Source organism: Urtica dioica, chromosome 7 (genome assembly GCF_054948205.1).
Source record: "Urtica dioica subsp. dioica isolate 48M chromosome 7, U.dioica_male_clone48M_v1_H2, whole genome shotgun sequence".
In the NCBI taxonomy this organism is placed as follows: Eukaryota; Viridiplantae; Streptophyta; class Magnoliopsida; order Rosales; family Urticaceae; genus Urtica; species Urtica dioica.
Genome location: NC_142762.1, coordinates 14,733,222 through 14,752,473, shown reverse-complemented (window position 1 = coordinate 14,752,473; position 19,252 = coordinate 14,733,222). Strand labels below are relative to the sequence as shown.

The 19,252-nt window shown below is 43.9% G+C and overlaps 1 protein-coding gene across 2 annotated transcripts; it reads left to right on the top strand.

Annotated features, from left to right (window-relative positions):
* The first annotated feature begins 2,357 nt into the window (after window positions 1-2,357).
* On the top strand, window positions 2,358-4,736 carry LOC149390273 (uncharacterized). Of its 2 annotated transcripts, XM_089621428.1 has the most exons (2): window positions 2,358-3,735; window positions 3,775-4,736. In XM_089621428.1, the coding sequence occupies exons 1-2, from the start codon at window positions 2,544-2,546 to the stop codon at window positions 4,734-4,736; spliced, it is 2,154 nt and encodes a 717-aa protein (XP_089477554.1). In that variant the 5' UTR covers window positions 2,358-2,543. The 2 variants fall into 2 exon arrangements, with proteins under 2 accessions (XP_089477554.1, XP_089477553.1); XM_089621427.1 differs by having other exon boundaries at window positions 2,358-4,736.
* Window positions 4,737-19,252: the final 14,516 nt, after the last annotated feature.

Here is a 19,252-nt window from a genome sequence, read left to right as displayed (position 1 = left end):
CCGATGGACGACATAGTTGCGCCATGTAGGCATTTTATGTGCGCCATGTAGGCGTCTTAGTTGCGCCATGTAGACGACTTAGGTACGTCGCGAGGGACGGCTTAGTTGCGCCATGTAGACGTCTGAAGTGCGCCATGTAGGCATATCAAGTGCACCATGTAGGCATTTTTTGTGCGTCCCGAGGGACGACTAGGTTGCTCCATGTAGGCGTCTAACGTGCGCCATGTAGGCGTCGTAGTTGCGCCATGCAGGCATCTTAAGTGCGCCGTGTACGCGACTTCGTTGCGCCATGTAGGCGTCTTACGTGCGCCATGTAGGAGTCTTATTTGCGCCATGCAGGCATCTTAAGTGCGCCATGTAGACGTCTTAGCTGCGTCGAGAGGGACGGCTTATTTATTCCATGTAGGCGTCTTAAGTGTGCCATGTAGGCGGCTTAAGTGCGCCATGTAGGCGTCTTAGGTGTGTCCCGAGGGTTGACTATGTTGCACCATGTAGGCGTCTTACGTGCGCCATGTAGGCGTCTTAGTTTCGCCATGCAGGCATCTTAATTGTGCCGTGTAGGCGACTTGGTTGCGCCATGTACGCGTCTTACGTGCGCCATGTAGGTGTCTTAGTTACGCCATGCAGGTATCATAAGTAAGCCATGTAGGCGACTTGGTTGCGCCATGTAGGCGTCTTAGTTGCGCCATGTAGGCATCTTAAGTGCGCCATGTAGGTGTCTTTTTTGCGCCATGTAGGCGTCTTAAGTGCGCCATGTAGGCGTGTTACTTACGCAGTGTAGGCGTCTTAAGTGCACCATGTAGGCGTCTTAGCTTGCGCCATGTAGACGTCTTAAGTGCGCCATGTATGCGTCTTAGGTGCGTCCCGATGGACGACATGGTTGCGCCATGTAGGCATTTTACGTGCGCCATGTAGGCGTCTTAGTTGCGCCATGTAGACGTCTTAGGTACGTCGCGAGGAACAGCTTAGTTGCGCCATGTAGGCGTCTGAAGTGTGCCACCACTACTACAAAATACCTATTAGAAGTCGCTATATTTGCGTCGGGTACATGTTTGAGCGACGCATAACATAATTTTTTGGGGCTCGATTGACGTGGAAATGATTAAAATTAAGCCATTTTAATTTGATTGGGCCACGTGGCCCGGCGTCGCTCAATAAATAAGCGACGTGGGGCGTCGCTCGTTTTTTGAGCAAGCCAGGCCACGTGGCAGGGGCGTCGCTCGCTTTTTGAGCGACACCCCTGCCACGTGGCCTGGTGTCGCTCAAAAAACGAGCGACGCCCCCCTTTTAAAAAAAAAATATGCAATAGTACATTTCGCACACAGTTATTTCTCACTTCTTCTTCCTCATTCGACATTTTCTCTCCAAAACCCCAAATACCTCCATTGAAACCCACCTCCACCACCATTACACATCTCCACCGACCACCTCCACCACCATTACACATTTCTAGCACTCTACTCCGGCCGGCGTCGTGATTTTGGTGAACGTTTTCGGTCGTGACGCACGGGTAAGAGGTTAGTTTTAGGGTTTTTTTAGGTTTTTTTTGTTTATCTTTTTTTTTCATGATATTAAGATTCTTAGGTTATTTTTTATTGATTTCGGTGTGAAAGATGTGCATTTGTTGTTATTTACCGCCGTCCCCGCGCCCATAGTCGCCGCCGGTCCCTCCGCCCCTCTTTCGTCCGGTCGCCGTCGTCGGGTCGAGCTTAGGTAGAGTTTTTTTTTTTTTTTAATAAACATTTTATTAAATTTGTTTTACATATTTTCAGCCTCTCATTAGTTTGTGGACGCCTTTATTCCGGTTTTCACTCGCCGTCGCCGCCGCCTCCCGTATTAGCATCCAAGTAAGTTTTTTATTTTATTTTATAAAATGTCAATTTTTTTTTGTACATATTATATTGGGCGTCGCTTGAAAATTGTGTGTCACTAGATAATATAAAATGATTATTTTTTGTGATTTTGATATATGTATCGATATGTTATGTTTACTAGTAGTTTATAGAGTTTAGACGTCGTTTTTTCTTTGTTGGACATGAATTGTGTGTGAATTGTGTGCGAATTTTGTTGTTTTGTAATGATTAAATAAGTTATGTTTCCTAGTAGGTTAGACTTTAGATGTCGCTTTTTTTTTTGCACGTGAATTGTGTGTGATTTTGTTGTGTTGAGATGATCATATATGTTATGTAGTTTAGATGTCTTTTTTTTAATTGGGTTTAATTTTTGTGTATAGCTTTATTATGGATAAGTTATGGATGTCGGCTCGTAGAGATTCAAACCAATATGTGGATGGTGTGAGAAAGTTCTTGGACCATTGTCTTAGTGTATGTGAAAACATAGAGAGAATTCCATGTCCGTGTGTCAAATGTGGGAATTTAAGCTTTGGTAACATTACTACCCTAAAAGAACATTTGATATGTAAGGGTATCGATCAAAGCTATAAGATATGGATACACCATGGGGAAAATTATGTGGCAGAACATAATGTTGTCGTTCAAGATAATTCTGATGAAGAAGACGTTGATGCCCCTTACATTGCTGAGATGGTTAATGATTTGCAAGATGAACTTCAAGACAATCCCGACGAGCTTTATTCTCTTTTAAGTGACGCCGAAACTCCTCTATATCCTGGTTGTGTCAAGTTCACCAAACTTTCAACCTTAATAAGGTTATTCAACTTAAAAGCCAAATACGGATCGAGCGATGTTATGTTCTCAGAACTTCTTGGCTTGCTAAGAGATATATTGCCAGGAAATAATCAGATACCCTCGTCTGTATATGTGGCCAAAAAAACTCTAGCGGCTATTGGTTTGGGATATAAGAAAATTCATGCATGTCCAAATGATTGCATCCTTTACCGTAATGAGTATGAAACTCTTGAGCAGTGTCCCATGTGTGAAGCTTCTAGGTGGAAGCAGCAAAAGGATACAGAAAAGCAATCTAAAATCCCTGTAAAACTATTGTGGCACCTACCAATCATTCCGCGTTTTCGTCGATTATTACGAAATCCTAAGCACGCTCAAAGTTTGACTTGGCATGCTAACCAAAGGATCGATGATGGAAAGCTTCGACACCCCGCAGATTCACCTGCCTGGAAACATGTTGACTCAAAGTGGCCGACGTTCGGCAAAGAGTCTAGAAATCTTCGTCTCGCTCTCTCATCCGATGGTATTAATCCACATAGTCTACAAAGCAGTAGATACAGCTGTTGGCCCGTGGTTCTTGTGACGTATAATCTCCCGCCTTGGTTGTGCATGAAACGCAAATTCATGATGTTATCTCTACTTATCTCTGGTCCCAAACAACCAGGTAATGAAATTGATGTGTATTTGGCTCCATTGATAGACGAACTGAAGTTGTTGTGGGAAAATGGTGTCCAAGCTTTTGATGGACATCTTAAAGAGGAATTCACACTTCGGGCTGTTCTGTTATGGACCATAAATGATTTCCCGGCTTATGGAAATTTATCTGGTTATTCTGTCAAAGGCTTTAAGGGATGTCCGATTTGTGCAGACGATACTGAAGGTGAATACCTGAAATATGGGCAAAAAGTTGTGTATATGAATCATAGACGCTTTTTACCATTAAATCATCGTTTTCGCAGATGTCAAGCGGCGTTTAATGGAAAAAAAGAGTTTCGTACAGTTAAAAAGCCATTGTCAGGAGTTGAAACCTTTAATATGTTGTCGAAGATGAAACTTAGGCCTCTGGGAAAAATTGTGAAAAAGCCGAAGAGTGATACGTCTGTAAAGAGGAAAAGAGGGGAGAAAGTAGTCTACGACGAAGGAAGTTGGAAGAAGAAATCGATATTCTTCGAGTTAGAGTATTGGAAGCATTTACTTGTGCGTCATAATCTTGATGTCATGCATATTGAAAAGAATGTGTGCGATAGTGTCATTTCTACACTGCTTAACATTCCGGGAAAAACAAAATATGGTATATCGTCACGGCGAGACTTGGTTCATATGGGAATTAGAACTGAATTAGCTCCGAAGGAGAATGGAAATCGTACATATCTACCACCATGTTCTTTTACTCTAACGAGAGAGGAGAAAAAGAAGTTTTGTCAAACATTGTTTGATATTAAGGTGCCCGAGGGATATGCAGCTAACATCCGAAGTTATGTTTCTTTGGAGGAGTTGAAAGTCTTTGGACTCAAGTCTCATGATTATCATGTTTTGATGCAACATCTTTTGCCCGTGGCCATTGAGTCGATGCTCCCAGACGGATTGAGAGATGCTGTTATACGACTCTGTGCATTTTTTAACATTCTTTGTTCCAAGGTTGTTGATACATCGATACTTGACGAGCTTCAATCTGACATTGTGACCACGTTGTGTAAATTGGAGCAATATTTTCCGCCATCATTCTTTGACGTAATGATTCATCTTACAGTGCATTTGGTGAGAGAACTGCAATTGTGCGGACCTGTGTATCTTCGATGGATGTATCCTTTTGAGAGATTCATGCAAGTGTTAAAAGGATATGTAAGAAATCGAAATCGGACTGAAGGATGTATCGTTGAAGGGTACTTGGCTGAAGAATCTGTGGAATGTTGTTCTGAATACTTGCACGATTTGGAAGCTGTTGGACTTCGCACTGATGTTGTTCGAGATAGTGTTACAAGTAAAGGCTTAAACAATGGGGTTGTTTGTTCGGTTTCCTATACACAGCTTTTGCAAGCGCATCATATGATCTTAGAGAACTCTGATTTAGTTCAGCCATTTATCGAGTAAGTTATCATACTTTATATTTTCCTATATTTTTAGTCTTCTATATATATATATATTAACTTCTTATCTTAAAATGCAGAGAACACATGAATTTATTGCAACATACGTCGACAAATAAAACTCCGAAATGGATACAAAACGAGCACGTGCGCAGATTTTCAAAATGGTTAGAAGAGAGAGTTTTGACAAAGAACGATGCTATTTGTACACTTCGTTGTTTATCAAAAATACCGAGTACAGAAGTTATCAAGCATTCAGGTTACATCATTAATGGTGTACGGTTCAGCACAGAGGAACGTGATCGTAAGAGAGTCACGCAGAATAGCGGAGTGAGTTTGGTTGCGAAGACTATGCAGATATCGAGTGCAAAAGACACAATTCCCATATATTAAGACATGATATACTACGGAATTATCAAAGAGATATGGGAAATCGATTACGTGTCCTTTCGTCAGCCGGTTTTTTTGTGTGATTGGGTTGAGAGTAATAATGGTGTTAAAGTGAACAAGAATGGATTTACAGTGGTAGATCTAAATAGAATCGGTCATCGTAAAGAACCGTTCGTGATGGCGACACACGTATAACAAGTGTTCTATGTTCATAGTCAGAGCAAGTCAAGATGGTCATACGTATTCGCTACGCAGAGTAAAGATTACGCAAATGAACTTCAGGATGAAGGGCATGATGATGATATTTTAGCTAAAACGTTAACTCCTATCAACGGTCTATGTTCTGATATCCTGGTTGACAACGAGGAGTTATTGTATTTACGTGAGAATGGAGAGGGCATTTATGTAGATTAAAAATATGATGAAGTAAGTTAATTTGTTTAAGAGAATCGTGAACAGTATGATGTTATTATAGAATTATTATCGATTAATAATTATTTGATTGTTTGTGCAGGTTTAAAATGTCTGACAATGAAGCTTCCGGATCCGATGATGCTATGCCTAATGAGAGAGCAAAAAGAGGTCCAACAAAACTCCCGGCAATAGTACATGCGAGGAGTCAAGGAACTAGACTCGAAGTTGACGTGGATGAGTATGGAGCGCCTATCGGTGATAAGGCAAGAAGCTTTACAACCTTTTTGGGTGTTCAAGCTAGAAGAGTGTCCATTCTTTACGATGATTGGCGCGAAGTTCCTCTCCACCTTAAGAACATAATGTGGACCGATATTCATGTAAGTTTTTCTTTTAGTATAAAACTATTTGTATGATGTTTACATAATTGTTTAGTATCTAACACTCATTTTTCAGACAACCTTTGAAATCGAGGATATTTACCGACATGAGGCAATGAAAAAAATTGGAAAAATGTGGCGTAATTTCAAGAATAGGTTGACACGCGAGATCTACGATAACGTTCAAGAAGACATTAATCCGGAAAGTTTTGCAGAGTCTCACGAAGATGAGTACGGTATTCCAAAATATGATTGGATCAAATATGTGAAGAAGCGGCTAAGTTCGGAATTTGCGGTAAGTTATTATGTAACCATTTTTCTTAAATACAATCTAGTTCTAAAAATTTACATTTTGACTTAGGAACTTCGAAAAGTGCAACAAGTGAGAAAGAAGACAGACAGTACTCCACATCGACTAGGGCAAACATCATACGCGGAGTTACGAGAGAAAATGGTATCTTATTTCTCATTAAAAGTATATGTATCGTCCCATTTTTTTATATATTTACTATAATTCATGTTCTTAACATAGAGGAAGAAGCATCTAGAGGGAACTATACCGGATCGTGCCTTGGTTTGGATAGAGTCACACAGAAATGACAAAGGAGAGCTTGTAGATGATGCACTAGCCGTTCAAAAAGAAATTGTGAGTAAACTGTGAACTTTGTTCGAATGATTTATTGAAATGATAATATGTAGGCGTGTTTTGTGCGTCCCTAGGGACGACTAGGTTGCGCCATGTAGGCAACTTACGTGCGCGATGTAGGCGTCTTAGTTGCGCCACGCAGGAATCTTAAGTGCGCCGTGTACGCGACTTGGTTGCGCCATGTAGGCGTCTTACGTGCGCCATGTAGACGTCTTATTTGCGCCATACAAACATCTTAAGTGTGCCGTGTAGACGTCTTAGCTGCGTCGAGAGGGACGGCTTATTTGCGCCATGTAGGCGTCTTAAGTGTGCCATGTAGGCATCTTAAGTGCGCCATATAGGTGTCTTAGGTGTGTCCCGAGGGACGACTTGGTTGCGCCATGTAGGGGTCTTACGTGCGCCATGTAGGCGTCTTATTTCCGCCATACAAACATCTTAAGTGTGCCGTGTAGACGTCTTAGCTGCGTCGAGAGGGACGGCTTATTTGCACCATGTAGGCGTCTTAAGTGCACCGTGTAGGCGACTTGGTTGCGCCATGTAGGCGTCTTACATGCGCCATGTAGGCGTCTTACGTGCGCCATGTACGAGTCTTAGTTGCGCCATGCAGGCATCTTAAGTGCGCCGTGTAGGCGACTTGGTTGCGCCATGTAGGCGTCTTACGTGCGCAATGTAGGCGTCTTACGTGCGCCATGTACGAGTCTTAGTTGCGCCATGCAGGCATCTTAAGTGCGCCGTGTAGGCGACTTGGTTGTGCCATGTAGGCCTCTTACGTGCGCCATGTAGGCGTCTTAGTTGCACCATGCAGGCATGTTAAGTGCGCCGTGTAGACGTCTTAGGTGCGTTGAGAGGGACGGCTTATTGGCGCCATATAGGCGTCTTAAGTGTGCCATGTAGGCGTCTTAGGTGTGTCCAGAGGGACGACTTGGTTGCGCCATGTATGCGTCTTATGTACGCCATGTAGGCGTCTTAGTTTCGCCATACAGGCATCTTAAGTGCGTCGTGTAGGAGACTTGGTTGCGCCATGTAGGCGTCTTACGTGCGCCATGTAGGCATCTTACGTGCGCCATGTAGGCGTCTTAGTTGCGCCATGTAGACGTCTTAGGTGCGTCGAGAGGGACGGCTTATTTGCGCCATGTAGGCGACTTAAGGGTGCCATGTAGGCATCTTAAGTACGGCATGTAGGCGTCTTAGGTGTGTCCCGAAGGACGACTTGGTTGCGCCATGTAGGCGTCTTACGTGCGCCATGTAGGCGTCTTAGTTGCGCCATGCATGCGTCTTAAGTGCGCCGTCTAGTCGACTTGGTTGCACCATGTAGGCGTCTTACGTGCGCCATGTAGGCGTCTTAGTTGCGCCATGCAGGTATTTTAAGTAAGCTGTGTAGGCGTCTTAAGTGCACCATGTAGGCGTCTTAGCTTGCGCCGTGTAGACGTCTTAAGTGTGCCATGTATGCGTCTTAGGTGCGTCCCGATGGACGACATGGTTGCGCCATGTAGGCATTTTACGGGCGCCATGTAGGCGTCTTAGTTGCGCCATGTAGACGTCTTAGGTACGTCGCGAGGGACGGCTTAGTTGCGCCATGTAGACGTCTGAAGTGCGCCACTTAGGCATCTTAAGTGCACCATGTAGGCGTGTTTTGTGCGTCCCGAGGGACGACTAGGTTGCGCCATGTAGGCGTCTTACGTGCGCCATGTAGGCGTCTTAGTTGCGCCATGCAGGCATCTTAAGTACGCCGTGTACGCGACTTGGTTGCGCCATGTAGGCGTCTTACGTGCGCCATGTAGGCATCTTATTTGCACCATGTAGGCGTCTTAAGTAAGCCGTGTAGGCGACTTGGTTTCGCCATGTAGGCGTCTTAGTTGCGCCATGTAGGCATCTTAGTTGCGCCATGTAGGCATCTTATGTGCGCCATGTAGGCGTCTTAGTTGCGCCATGTAGGCGTCTTACGTGCGCCATGTAGGCGTCTTAGTTGCGCCATGCAGGCATCTTAAGTACGCCGTGTACGCGACTTGGTTGCGCCATGTAGGCGTCTTACGTGCGCCATGTAGGCATCTTATTTGCACCATGCAGGCATCTTAAGTGCGCCGTGTAGACGTCTTAGCTGCGTCGAGAGGGACGGCTTATTTGCGCCATGTAGGCGTCTTAAGTGTGCCATGTAGGCGTCTTAAGTGCGCCATGTAGGCGTCTTAGGTGTCTCCCGAGGGACGACTATGTTGCGCCATGTAGGCATCTTACGTGCGCCATGTAAGCGTCTTAGTTTCGCCATGCAGGCATCTTAATTGCGCCGTGTAGGCGACTAGGTTGCGCCATGTACGCGTTTTACGTGCGCCGTGTAGGCGTCTTAGTTGCGCCATCCAGGCGTCTTACGTGCGCCATGTAGACGTCTTAGGTGCATCGAGAGGGAAGGCTTATTTGCGCCATGTAGACGTCTTAAGTGTGCCATGTAGGCGTCTTAAGTGTGCCATGTAGGTGTCTTAGGTGTGTCCCGAGGGACGACTAGGTTGCGCCATGTAGGCGTCTTACGTGCGCCATGTAGGCGTCTTAGTTGCGCCATGCAGGCATCTTAAGTGCGCCGTGTAGCGACTTGGTTGCGCCATGTAGGCGTCTTACGTGCGCCATGTAGGCGCCTTATTTGCGCCATGCAGGCATCTTAAGTGCGCCGTGTAGACGTCTTAGCTGCGTCGAGAGGTACGGCTTTTTTGCGCCATGTAGGCCTCTTAAGTGTGCCATGAAGGCGTCTTAAGTGCGCCATGTAGGTGTCTTAGGTGTTTCCCGAGGGACGACTTGGTTGCGCCATGTAGGGGTCTTACTTGCGCCATGTACGAGTCTTAGTTGCGCCATGCAGGCATCTTAAGTGCGCCGTGTAGGCGACTTGGTTGCGCCATGTAGGCGTCTTACGTGCGCCATGTAGGCGTCTTGGTTTCGCCATGCAGGCATCTTAATTGCGTCGTGTAGGCGACTTGGTTGCGCCATGTAGGTGTCTTACGTGCGCCATGTAGGCATCTTACATGCGCCATATAGGCGTCTTAGTTGCGCCATGTAGACGTCTTAGGTGCGTCGAAAGGGACGGCTTATTTGTGCCATGTAGGCGTCTTAAGTGTGCCATGTAGGCATCTTAAGTGCGCCATGTAGGCGTCTTAGGTGTGTCCCGAGGGACGACTTAGTTGCGCCATGTAGGCGTCTTACGTGCGCCATGTAGGCGTCTTAGTTGCGCCATGCAGGCATCTTAAGTGCGCCGTGTAAGCGACTTGGTTGCGCCATGTAGGCGTCTTACGTGCGCCATGTAGGCGTCTTAGTTTCGCCATGCAGGCATCTTAAGTGCGTCGTGTAGGCGACTTGGTTGCGCCATGTAGGCGTCTTACGTGCGCCATGTAGGCATCTTACGTGCGCCATATAGGCGTCTTTGTTGCGCCATGTAGACGTCTTAGGTGCGTCGAGAGGGACGGCTTATTTGCGCCATGTAGGCGTCTTAAGTGTGCCATGTAGGCATCTTAAGTACGCCATGTAGGCGTCTTAGGTGTGTCCCGAAGGACGACTTGGTTGCGCCATGTAGGCGTCTTACGTGCGCCATGTAGGCGTCTTAGTTGCACCATGCATGCGTCTTAAGTGTGCCGTCTAGTCGACTTGGTTGCACCATGTAGGCGTCTTACGTGCGCCATGTAGGCGTCTTAGTTGCGCCATGCAGGCATCTTAAGTAAGCCGTGTAGGCGTCTTAAGTGCGCCGTGTAGGCGTCTTAAGTGCACCATGTAGGCGTCTTAGGTTGCGCCATGTAGACGTCTTAAGTGCGCCATGTATGCGTCTTAGGTGCGTCCCGATGGACGACATGGTTGCGCCATGTAGGCATTTTACGGGCGCCATGTTGGCGTCTTAGTTGCGCCATGTAGACGACTTAGGTACGTCGCGAGGGACGGCTTAGTTGTGCCATGTAGACGTCTGAAGTGCGCCATGTAGGCATCTTAAGTGCACCATGTAGGCATGTTTTGTGCGTCCCGAGGGACGACTAGGTTGCGCCATGTAGGCGTCTAACGTGCGCCATGTAGGCGTCTTAGTTGCGCCATGCAGGCATCTTAAGTGCGCCGTGTACGCGACTTGGTTGCGCCATGTAGGCGTCTTACGTGCGCCATGTAGGAGTCTTATTTGCGCCATGCATGCATCTTAAGTGCGCCGTGTAGACGTCTTATCTGCGTCGAGAGGGACGGCTTATTTACGCCATGTAGGCGTCTTAAGTGCGCCATGTAGGCGTCTTAGGTGTGTCCCGAGGGTTGACTATGTTCCGCCATGTAGGCGTCTTAGTTTCGCCATGCAGGCATCTTAATTGTGTCGTGTAGGCGACTTGGTTGCGCCATGTACGCGTCTTACGTGCGCCGTGTAGCCGTCTTAGTTGCGCCATCCAGGTGTCTTACGTGCACCATGTAGACGTCTTAGGTGCATCGAGAGGGAAGGCTTATTTGCGCCATGTAGGCGTCTTAAGTGCGCCATGTAGGCGTCTTACGTGCGCCATGTAGGCGTCTTAGTTGCGCCATGCATGCATCTTAAGTGCGCCGTGTACGCGAATTGGTTGCGCCATGTAGGCGTCTTACGTGCGCCATGTAGGCGTCTTATTTGCGCCATGCAGGCATCTTAAGTGCGCCATGTACACGTCTTAGGTGCGTCGAGAGGGACGGCTTCTTTGCGCCATGTAGGCGTCTTAAGTGTGCCATGTAGGCGTCTTAAGTGCGCCATGTAGGCGTCTTAGGTGTTTCCCGAGGGATGACTTGGTTGCACCATGTAGGCGTCTTACGTGCGCCATGTAGGCGTCTTAGTTGCGCCATGCATGCGTCTTAAGTGCGCCGTCTAGTCGACTTGGTTGCGCCATGTAGGCGTCTTATGTGCGCCATGTAGGCGTCTTAGTTGCGCCATGCAGGTATCTTAAGTAAGCCGTGTAGGCGACTTGGTTGCGCCATGTAGGGGTCTTAGTTGCGCCATGTAGGCATCTTAAGTGCGCCATGTAGGTGTCTTTTTTGCGTCATGCAGGCATCTTAAGTGCGCTGTGTACGCGAATTGGTTGCGCCATGTAGGCGTCTTACGTGCGCCATGTAGGCGTCTTATATGCGCCATGCAGGCATCTTAAGTGCGCCATGTAGACGTCTTAGGTGCGTCGAGAGGGACGGCTTTTTTGCGCCATGTAGGCGTCTTAAGTGTGCCATGTAGGCGTCTTAAGTGCGCCATGTAGGCGTCTTAGGTGTGTCCCGAGGGATGACTTGGTTGCGCCATGTAGGCGTCTTACGTGCGCCATGTAGGCGTCTTAGTTGCGCCATGCATGCGTCTTAAGTGCACCGTCTAGTCGACTTGGTTGCGCCATGTAGGCGTCTTACATGTGTTGTCAATGGTGCCCACAAGAAGAGTTGTAGTCTTTATTTTGAACATTTGATGTAATAAAGTCTCATGAAGACTCTTGCTTGTAATTGCCTATTCATTCATTAATAAAGTTGAAACGTTCATTCAATCTTCCTTGTCTGAAGCTTTATGATAAAACCATAGTCTTTTAGTCCATAAACAAACTTAACAACTTACGAAGAGACAAATGTAGATTTGCATGAACAAACTCTTCGTAGTTTGCTTAAAACGATATATTCGCAATCTTAGGGTCAAAGGACTATTGACCTCAGTATGATTGTTAGAAGAATCTATGATGTCTGGTTATGAGGCATTGAGAGTTAGGAACTCTATAGTTCTTCTAGGTATCTTCCGAAGGTACTGAATTGACCAGTGCACTTCTAGAGACAAGATAAGAACAAACCATTTAACCTCTTATGTCTCGAAGTCACTATGTATGAATTGCATCATGCTTACCTTAATCCTGAAATGAGACATGCCATTTCACACCTTAGTATTCTCATTTGAGAAAGTCAAAGTTCGGACTCACTATGTGATTCCGAACAAGGCCTATTGGTGAAGTACTAAGTTGTGAGTCTGTCATGAGTAACTTTGTGAAGTTCTCATAGATATGGAATTCATGTACAAGATTGCTGAAATGCAATGTATGTCACCTCATGCTTTGTTCCTTGGAGTGTGAATAAATGAACTGGCCAGTGTCCAAATTGAGTCCTGACTCTTTTGGATGAAACAATGTGACTTGTTAGCTCCTCGTCAATACATTGTTTCTAACTTATTCACAAGCGACAAAGGAGTTGAGGAAATAACAGCTAGAAGGGTAAAATGGTAATTTAGTAAATCCCGACTAGCTGATGACATTCATGAAGGGTAAACATAGATAATATTCAGTGGATCCGCTCATCATAATTAGGTCGAATTCTTGAGTAGAAAATAAATTCATTTGAACCGAGAGATTTTCAGTGTCAGCTCTTTAGTGGAGTCAGTTGGCATTAAGCTAAACTTGGAAAAGGTTTGTGAACTTTTGAGTCCAAGTGTTTAGCTAAAGCTTTGTTCATTTGGGTCCATGAGGTCACTGTCACGAATCACATCGATAGGAATAGTTAAACTGGAAGCTAATCCAAAACAAGAACGAAAATAGTTAAAAGGGTATTTTTGTCTTTTGAGACAAAGGATGAAATGAATGTCAATAAATTTTTTGACAAGGTCATTTTGTGACATGTTTCACTCGGCCATGACTTGATCATTGGACCTTGTGAATTAATTTCATTTCATAAGAATTTTATTTGAAAATTCTAAATGGGCCTTTTCTTATGTTGTCATGAACAAGTGAAGAAAATTCTAGAAGTCTTTTCTAGAAATGTTGGGCGCCCATAATACCCAAGAAAGAGAGAATATTTTGTGCATAAATGTATCAAGATACTTGCCAAAAGAAAAAGAGGAAACAAATTTGCATGAGGATGCTTAAGGGAATTCGGCCAAGTGAGTCAAAGGCAAGGCAAGGAACAAAAAAGGAAACAAATCCAAGCCTTCTAGAAGGCTGCCTTGGCCGAGTGACTCATGAGGAAATAAGGCAATATTTTCTCATGAATATGTGATATTCTATAGAAGAGGAAACTACCTTATTGAAGGTGAGACCTCTCCTATAAATAGGAGCCTCATTTCCTCACAATTCATTCATCCAAGTTTAAGAGATTTGAGAGACTCTCTCTCTAGAACTTGTGGCCGAAAATCCTCTCTCTCTCTCTCTAGTTTATTTTCGATTATTTCTTGTCTTGGCACCTAGGTCCTCACTCGACCTAGTGTTTAGCTCTGCGACTTCGAGACTCGTTCTCAAGTCGTAGTGTTTAAAAGTGCCCACTCACTGATTCCTTCTTTTCGAGTGATTTAGTGATAGAAACTTTCGTGGTTGCTCGAGGTGCCGAGGAAAGAAAGAGAGACGTGCTGCGAGGGGAGACGAGCGTTGCAACTTTCCAAAAGCTTCTACAAGGTTCAAGCTTCAAGAAAGGTTAGTAACTTTAATAGCTCATATTTGTTTTTATTTACATGCATATGCTCTTGTCTAGGTTAGTAAAAACTAGTTTTACTTAAAAAGAAAATTTTTAAAATTCCGCCGCTTAACGAAGCGTTAAACTTTTTCTTAAACCCTAGATCGATTCCAACAAATGGTATCAGAGCCAGGTTAAAGGAATGCATGTGCATGTTTTTAAAATTATGAGCTTGAAAATCGTTTTCGAAAGTTTACTAATTTTGTGACAAGTTAGAATTGTAATCTTAGATTTTTTTTTTTTTTTTAATTTATTGCTCTTGTCTCTAAATTAAAAACCATGTTGATTTTCTATGAGTTTGGGATGATGTTAAAACACATTAGAATCAGTTCTAAAAGTTTTTAAGTTTTTATATTAAAAAACGTGTTTTAAAGGTTTGAGAATTTTCGAGTAAATTTTGTGACTAGTTTTATTTTCTTGCTAGTTTCGTTTATTTACTTGAATCGTTTTATGCATGTTGTTATTTCTTTTATTCTATGTTATTACCCTGCTAATAAAACACAAATAAAAGCTTTAAACAACTTCTTAAAACGTTCCGTTACACTCGATTCTTTTTCGCACCTAAAAGGACAAAGCTTTAATTTATTTCTTTTTCTTCGAGCTGGAATGTAAACCCGCATTAAAAGCGGCATAACTCTCTGCTCAGAAATCGAAATTTAATGATTCTTGAATCAAATTAAAGCTCTGTCTATCCTCTGTCCAATGCCACCGGTTTCGGTTCAAAAGGACATCGGAGCCGCCAGTTATGGCGATTTTACTCCGAGGTGCGCGGCTGTCTGAAACTCCAGTTTTTTAGAAATCCGGATTTTCAAACCCCACTACCATGAGTTATAGAACTCTAATGAGAAAAATTTCTTGAGCAAAAATGTTTTTCATATGATTATAAACATGATGTGTAAAGATTAAAAGTTTTGATTTTTGAAAGATTAATTGAAATTGAATTTTTACAAAACTAGTTTGAATTTTGAAAAACCGTTTTCACTTTCAAACTTGAAAATATTTTGTCATCCAAATCAAATAAGTTTTCAAAATGTTTTCAAAACTATATCTATATCACATATGTTCAAAATCTATATGCTCTTGAAATTTTGAGTGGGAGGTCTCTTTGTAGACAAAGCCGAAAAATAAAAAGATGTGTAATCTCAAACTTTCAAGTGTTCGAGTGAGTTAAAGTTCACACTTCCCTCACGCACTTTCCCGAAATAGAAAATAGGAAAAGATCGAGTATGTCCCTTGTGCCTTTATGCACTAATACTGCTCTGAACATGTCGATCTAGGATTCTCTTCTAGTTGTCCGCTCTGTCGCTCTCTAACTAGGAAATTTGTTTCCGAACTTATAAGAGTCGATGAACCAACTCCAAAAACTAAGTGGGAGGGTTATATTCGTTGTTTGTAACCCGCGATCCCCAACACTAGTGAAAGATGCAATAACGTGGGACTAAGAGCCGCTCTTGCGACCCTCACTTAAATGTGAGTACTCCAAGGCGTTATTGCTTCGATCATTGCTCAATGAGCTACATCCGAGAGTGATGCAATGATGGCAAGGCCTCCCCTTGGGGGATTGTTTTTCAAAGCTGATCTTTTGGACTAAGTGGTTGGTTGCACACTTAGGCTCAATCCCTAGTATCCTTCCTTAAGGCTCTGCGAAAGGATATGAGTGATCAAACCAATTTACAAGGTGGCTAGTCAAAATAGATGTATTGACATCTTGGCTTAGCATTAATGATGTGTCATTTACTTATAAATGGAGATTTTTTGCGGCCTTCTCTTGAGGGAGTAAATTATCGTTTAGTTTATAACACCTTTGGATTTTACAAAAGTCTTAATAAAACTTAAATCCTAAACCAAAGACTAATCATAAACTTGTTTCAACTTTTATAGGCAATATGTCTCTCAAACATCTCTCAATCTTTCTTTCCTCGATCAAACTCGAAAACGAAAACTACGTTAATTGGAAACATAACCTCGACATAATACCTACCGTTAACAAGCACAAATGGGTACTCACCACCCCATGTCCTCCTCTGACGAATGATGATTCAACTCAAGAGGACAATGACGCCTTAGCAGCCTGGCTTCGATCCGATGAGATTGTGAGGTGCTATATCTTGGCATCTATGAACAATATGCTGAAAGAGCAACATCGTGACTTCGAGACTGCCGCTGACATGCTCTACAATCTCCTTGAGATGTTTGGAGGGCAAAGGCATCAAACAAGGCTACAAGCAGTCCGACAGTTTATGAACTGTCATATGCAGGCTAGGACTCCTGTTGGAGACTTCATGATACTGATCATTAGTTTTCTGAATAAAATGGAAATCCTGGGATCTGAGATTGATGGGAAGAATATCATAGATATGATCTTAGAAACTCTCCCCGCATCTCTTGATACCTCCAAGATGAACTACTTCATAAACAAGCTAGAATACACTGTTACCAAGCTTATGAAGGAACTTCACACTGCTGTAGGTCTCACTAAGACAAAGAGGAATCAAGGAGAGGCACATGCTACCGAGCAAAAAACCTCCGCCTCTGGAACTAAGAACAGACCTTACAAAGCCGATAAAAAGAACTGTCCTGCCTATCTCAAAGCAAAGGAACATAGTATTGTACTAGTTACCGAAGCATGCTTAGTAGCTGATAATGTATCAACGTGGATTCTTGACTCCGCTGCTACTAACCATATTTGTTGTTCCTTGAATGGTTTCAAGAAAACCAAAAGCTTAGAGGAAGGCGAGTTCTGTTTCAAATGGGGTGATGGGAGCCTGGTGTCCGCGAAGGCTGTGGGATCCGTGACGCTGTCTTTTAAAGACCGCACTTTAAACTTGAATAATGTTTATTTTGTTCCTACCTTTGGGAAGAACTTAATATCCGTTGCTCGTCTTCGTGAGCAAGATTATTGTTTAAAGTTCATTAAGAATGGAATTCGTATTTCGTTTCCTGATAATTCTTTTGTCACTGATGCATGTATGAAGAATGCTCTTTTCTACATCTATCCCACTAAACCTTCTCTTTTAGACACCGAAATAGATAACGATCTAATTAGGGAGCCAAAGAGGATCAAACTTTCTGAATCCTCCGATCTAACAAAATCAACATACCTCTGGCACTTAAGACTTGGTCATATCAGTCTAGATAGGATTAAGAGACTTGTGAGGGATGGTCCACTCAAAGCCTCTGCAATAGGTTCACTACCTACTTGTGAATCCTGTATAGAAGGAAAAACGACTAAGCGACCTTTCTCCGATAAGGGTCGAAGAGCCACTGAGTTGCTGGAACTAATACATTCTGATGTATGTGGTCCGCTCAACCAACAGGCACGTGGAGGATACGAATACTTCATTACCTTCACCGATGATTACTCACGATATGGGTTTGTCTATTTGCTCAAACACAAATCCGAGACCTTTAACGTATTTAAGGTCTTTAGGGCTTTAGTGGAAAAGCAAACTGGCAAAGTGATCAAAACCCTTCGATCTGATCGAGGTGGTGAGTATATGTCTGGAGAGTTCGATGACTTTCTTAAAGAAGAAGGTATCGCTTCTCAGCTTACCGCACCTGGCACACCTCAACAAAACGGAGTGTCAGAGAGAAGAAACCGAACTCTTATGGAGATGGTTAGATCGATGATGAGTTACTCATCACTCCCGCTTTCCTTTTGGGGATATGCCCTCGAAACAGCCGCTTACATTCTGAACCAAGTTCCGTCTAAAACGGTTCTTGGTACTCCTTATGAAAGATGGACTGGCCGTAAAGTAAGTTTGGGTCACATCCGAATTTGGGGTTGCCCTGCACATGTGCTGAGGCAAAAGACTAGCAAGTTGGCTAGTAGGTCAGAATTGTGCCTGTTTGTAGGTTATCCGAAGGAAACCAAAGGTTTTACTTTCTATAGTCCCGAGGACGATAAGACTTTCGTTAGCACGAATGCTCGTTTCCTTGAGGAGGACTTTATGAAGGATGCGAAACCTAGAAGCAAAATTGTGCTTGAAGAAAAGTTGGGTGAGGAAGCTTCTACCTCATCTGTAAGAACTGTTCTTACCCCAACTGAAACACAACCTAACTCATCAGAATCTCGTCAAGTAGTACTTCGACGTAGTGGGAGGGCTACTCAAAAGCCTGACAGGTACATGTCTTATGGAGACTCTCTTGCGGCCGTCTCTGACATGGATGATCCTGTTTCCTATAGCCAAGCAATGGCTTGTTCTGAATCAAACCTTTGGCTTGACGCCATGAAAGTTGAGATGCACTCGATGTATGTCAACAAAGTCTGGAAACTTGTAGACCTTCCTGAAGGGATTAAACCCGTAGGGTGTAAGTGGATATACAAGAAGAAAAGGGGTCCTGATGGGAACGTTGAGACGTTCAAAGCACGACTTGTGGCGAAGGGTTATACCCAACAAGAAGGGATTGACTATGAAGAAACCTTCTCGCCAGTCGCGATGCTTAAATCCATCCGCATACTCCTATCCATAGTTGCAGCTCTCGACTATGAGATCTGGCAAATGGATGTCAAGACAGCTTTTCTGAATGGCAATCTTGACGAGCGCATTTACATGGCTCAACCAGACGGTTTCGTGGATAAAGGTCAAGAGACCAAGGTTTGTGAGTTGCTTAAATCCATTTATGGACTAAAGCAAGCATCTAGGTCATGGAACATTAGATTCCATGAAACTGTAAAGAGCTTCGGCTTTGAACAGTCAATAGATGAGCCTTGTGTTTACAAGTTAATACACGAAGGCAAAGTTGTGTTTCTGGTACTATATGTCGATGATATACTACTCATTGGTAATGACGTGGGTAAGTTATCTGAGGTTAAGGTCAGGCTAGCAAAGCAATTCGATATGAAGGATCTAGGAGAAGCCGCGTACATTCTGGGAATCCAAATCTTTCGAGATAGGAAAAACCGGACCCTGTCGCTCTCTCAAGCATCTTATATTGATAAGGTGATGGATCGCTTCTCGATGCAAGACTGCAAGAGGGGTCAAACACCCTTTAGGCATGGAGTTTCACTCTCTAAGGACCAGTCTCCCAAGACTGCACAAGAGATTGAAGACATGAGGAAAATTCCTTACGCCTCTGCCGTAGGAAGCCTCATGTATGCTATGCTTTGCACCCGACCTGATATATGTTTCGCCGTTGGCGTAGTTAGTCGTTTCCAATCCAACCCTGGACCCGAGCACTGGATTGCTGTTAAGCATGTTCTTAAGTATCTTCGAAGAACTAGGAACTTGATGCTTACATACTCAGGTACTGACCTGACTATGACGGGATATA

Excerpts from the sequence above, each read along its gene's own strand:
- LOC149390273 (XM_089621427.1), top strand. The coding sequence starts at position 2,544 with ATGGTTAATGATTTGCAAGATGAACTTCAAGACAATCCCGACGAGCTT.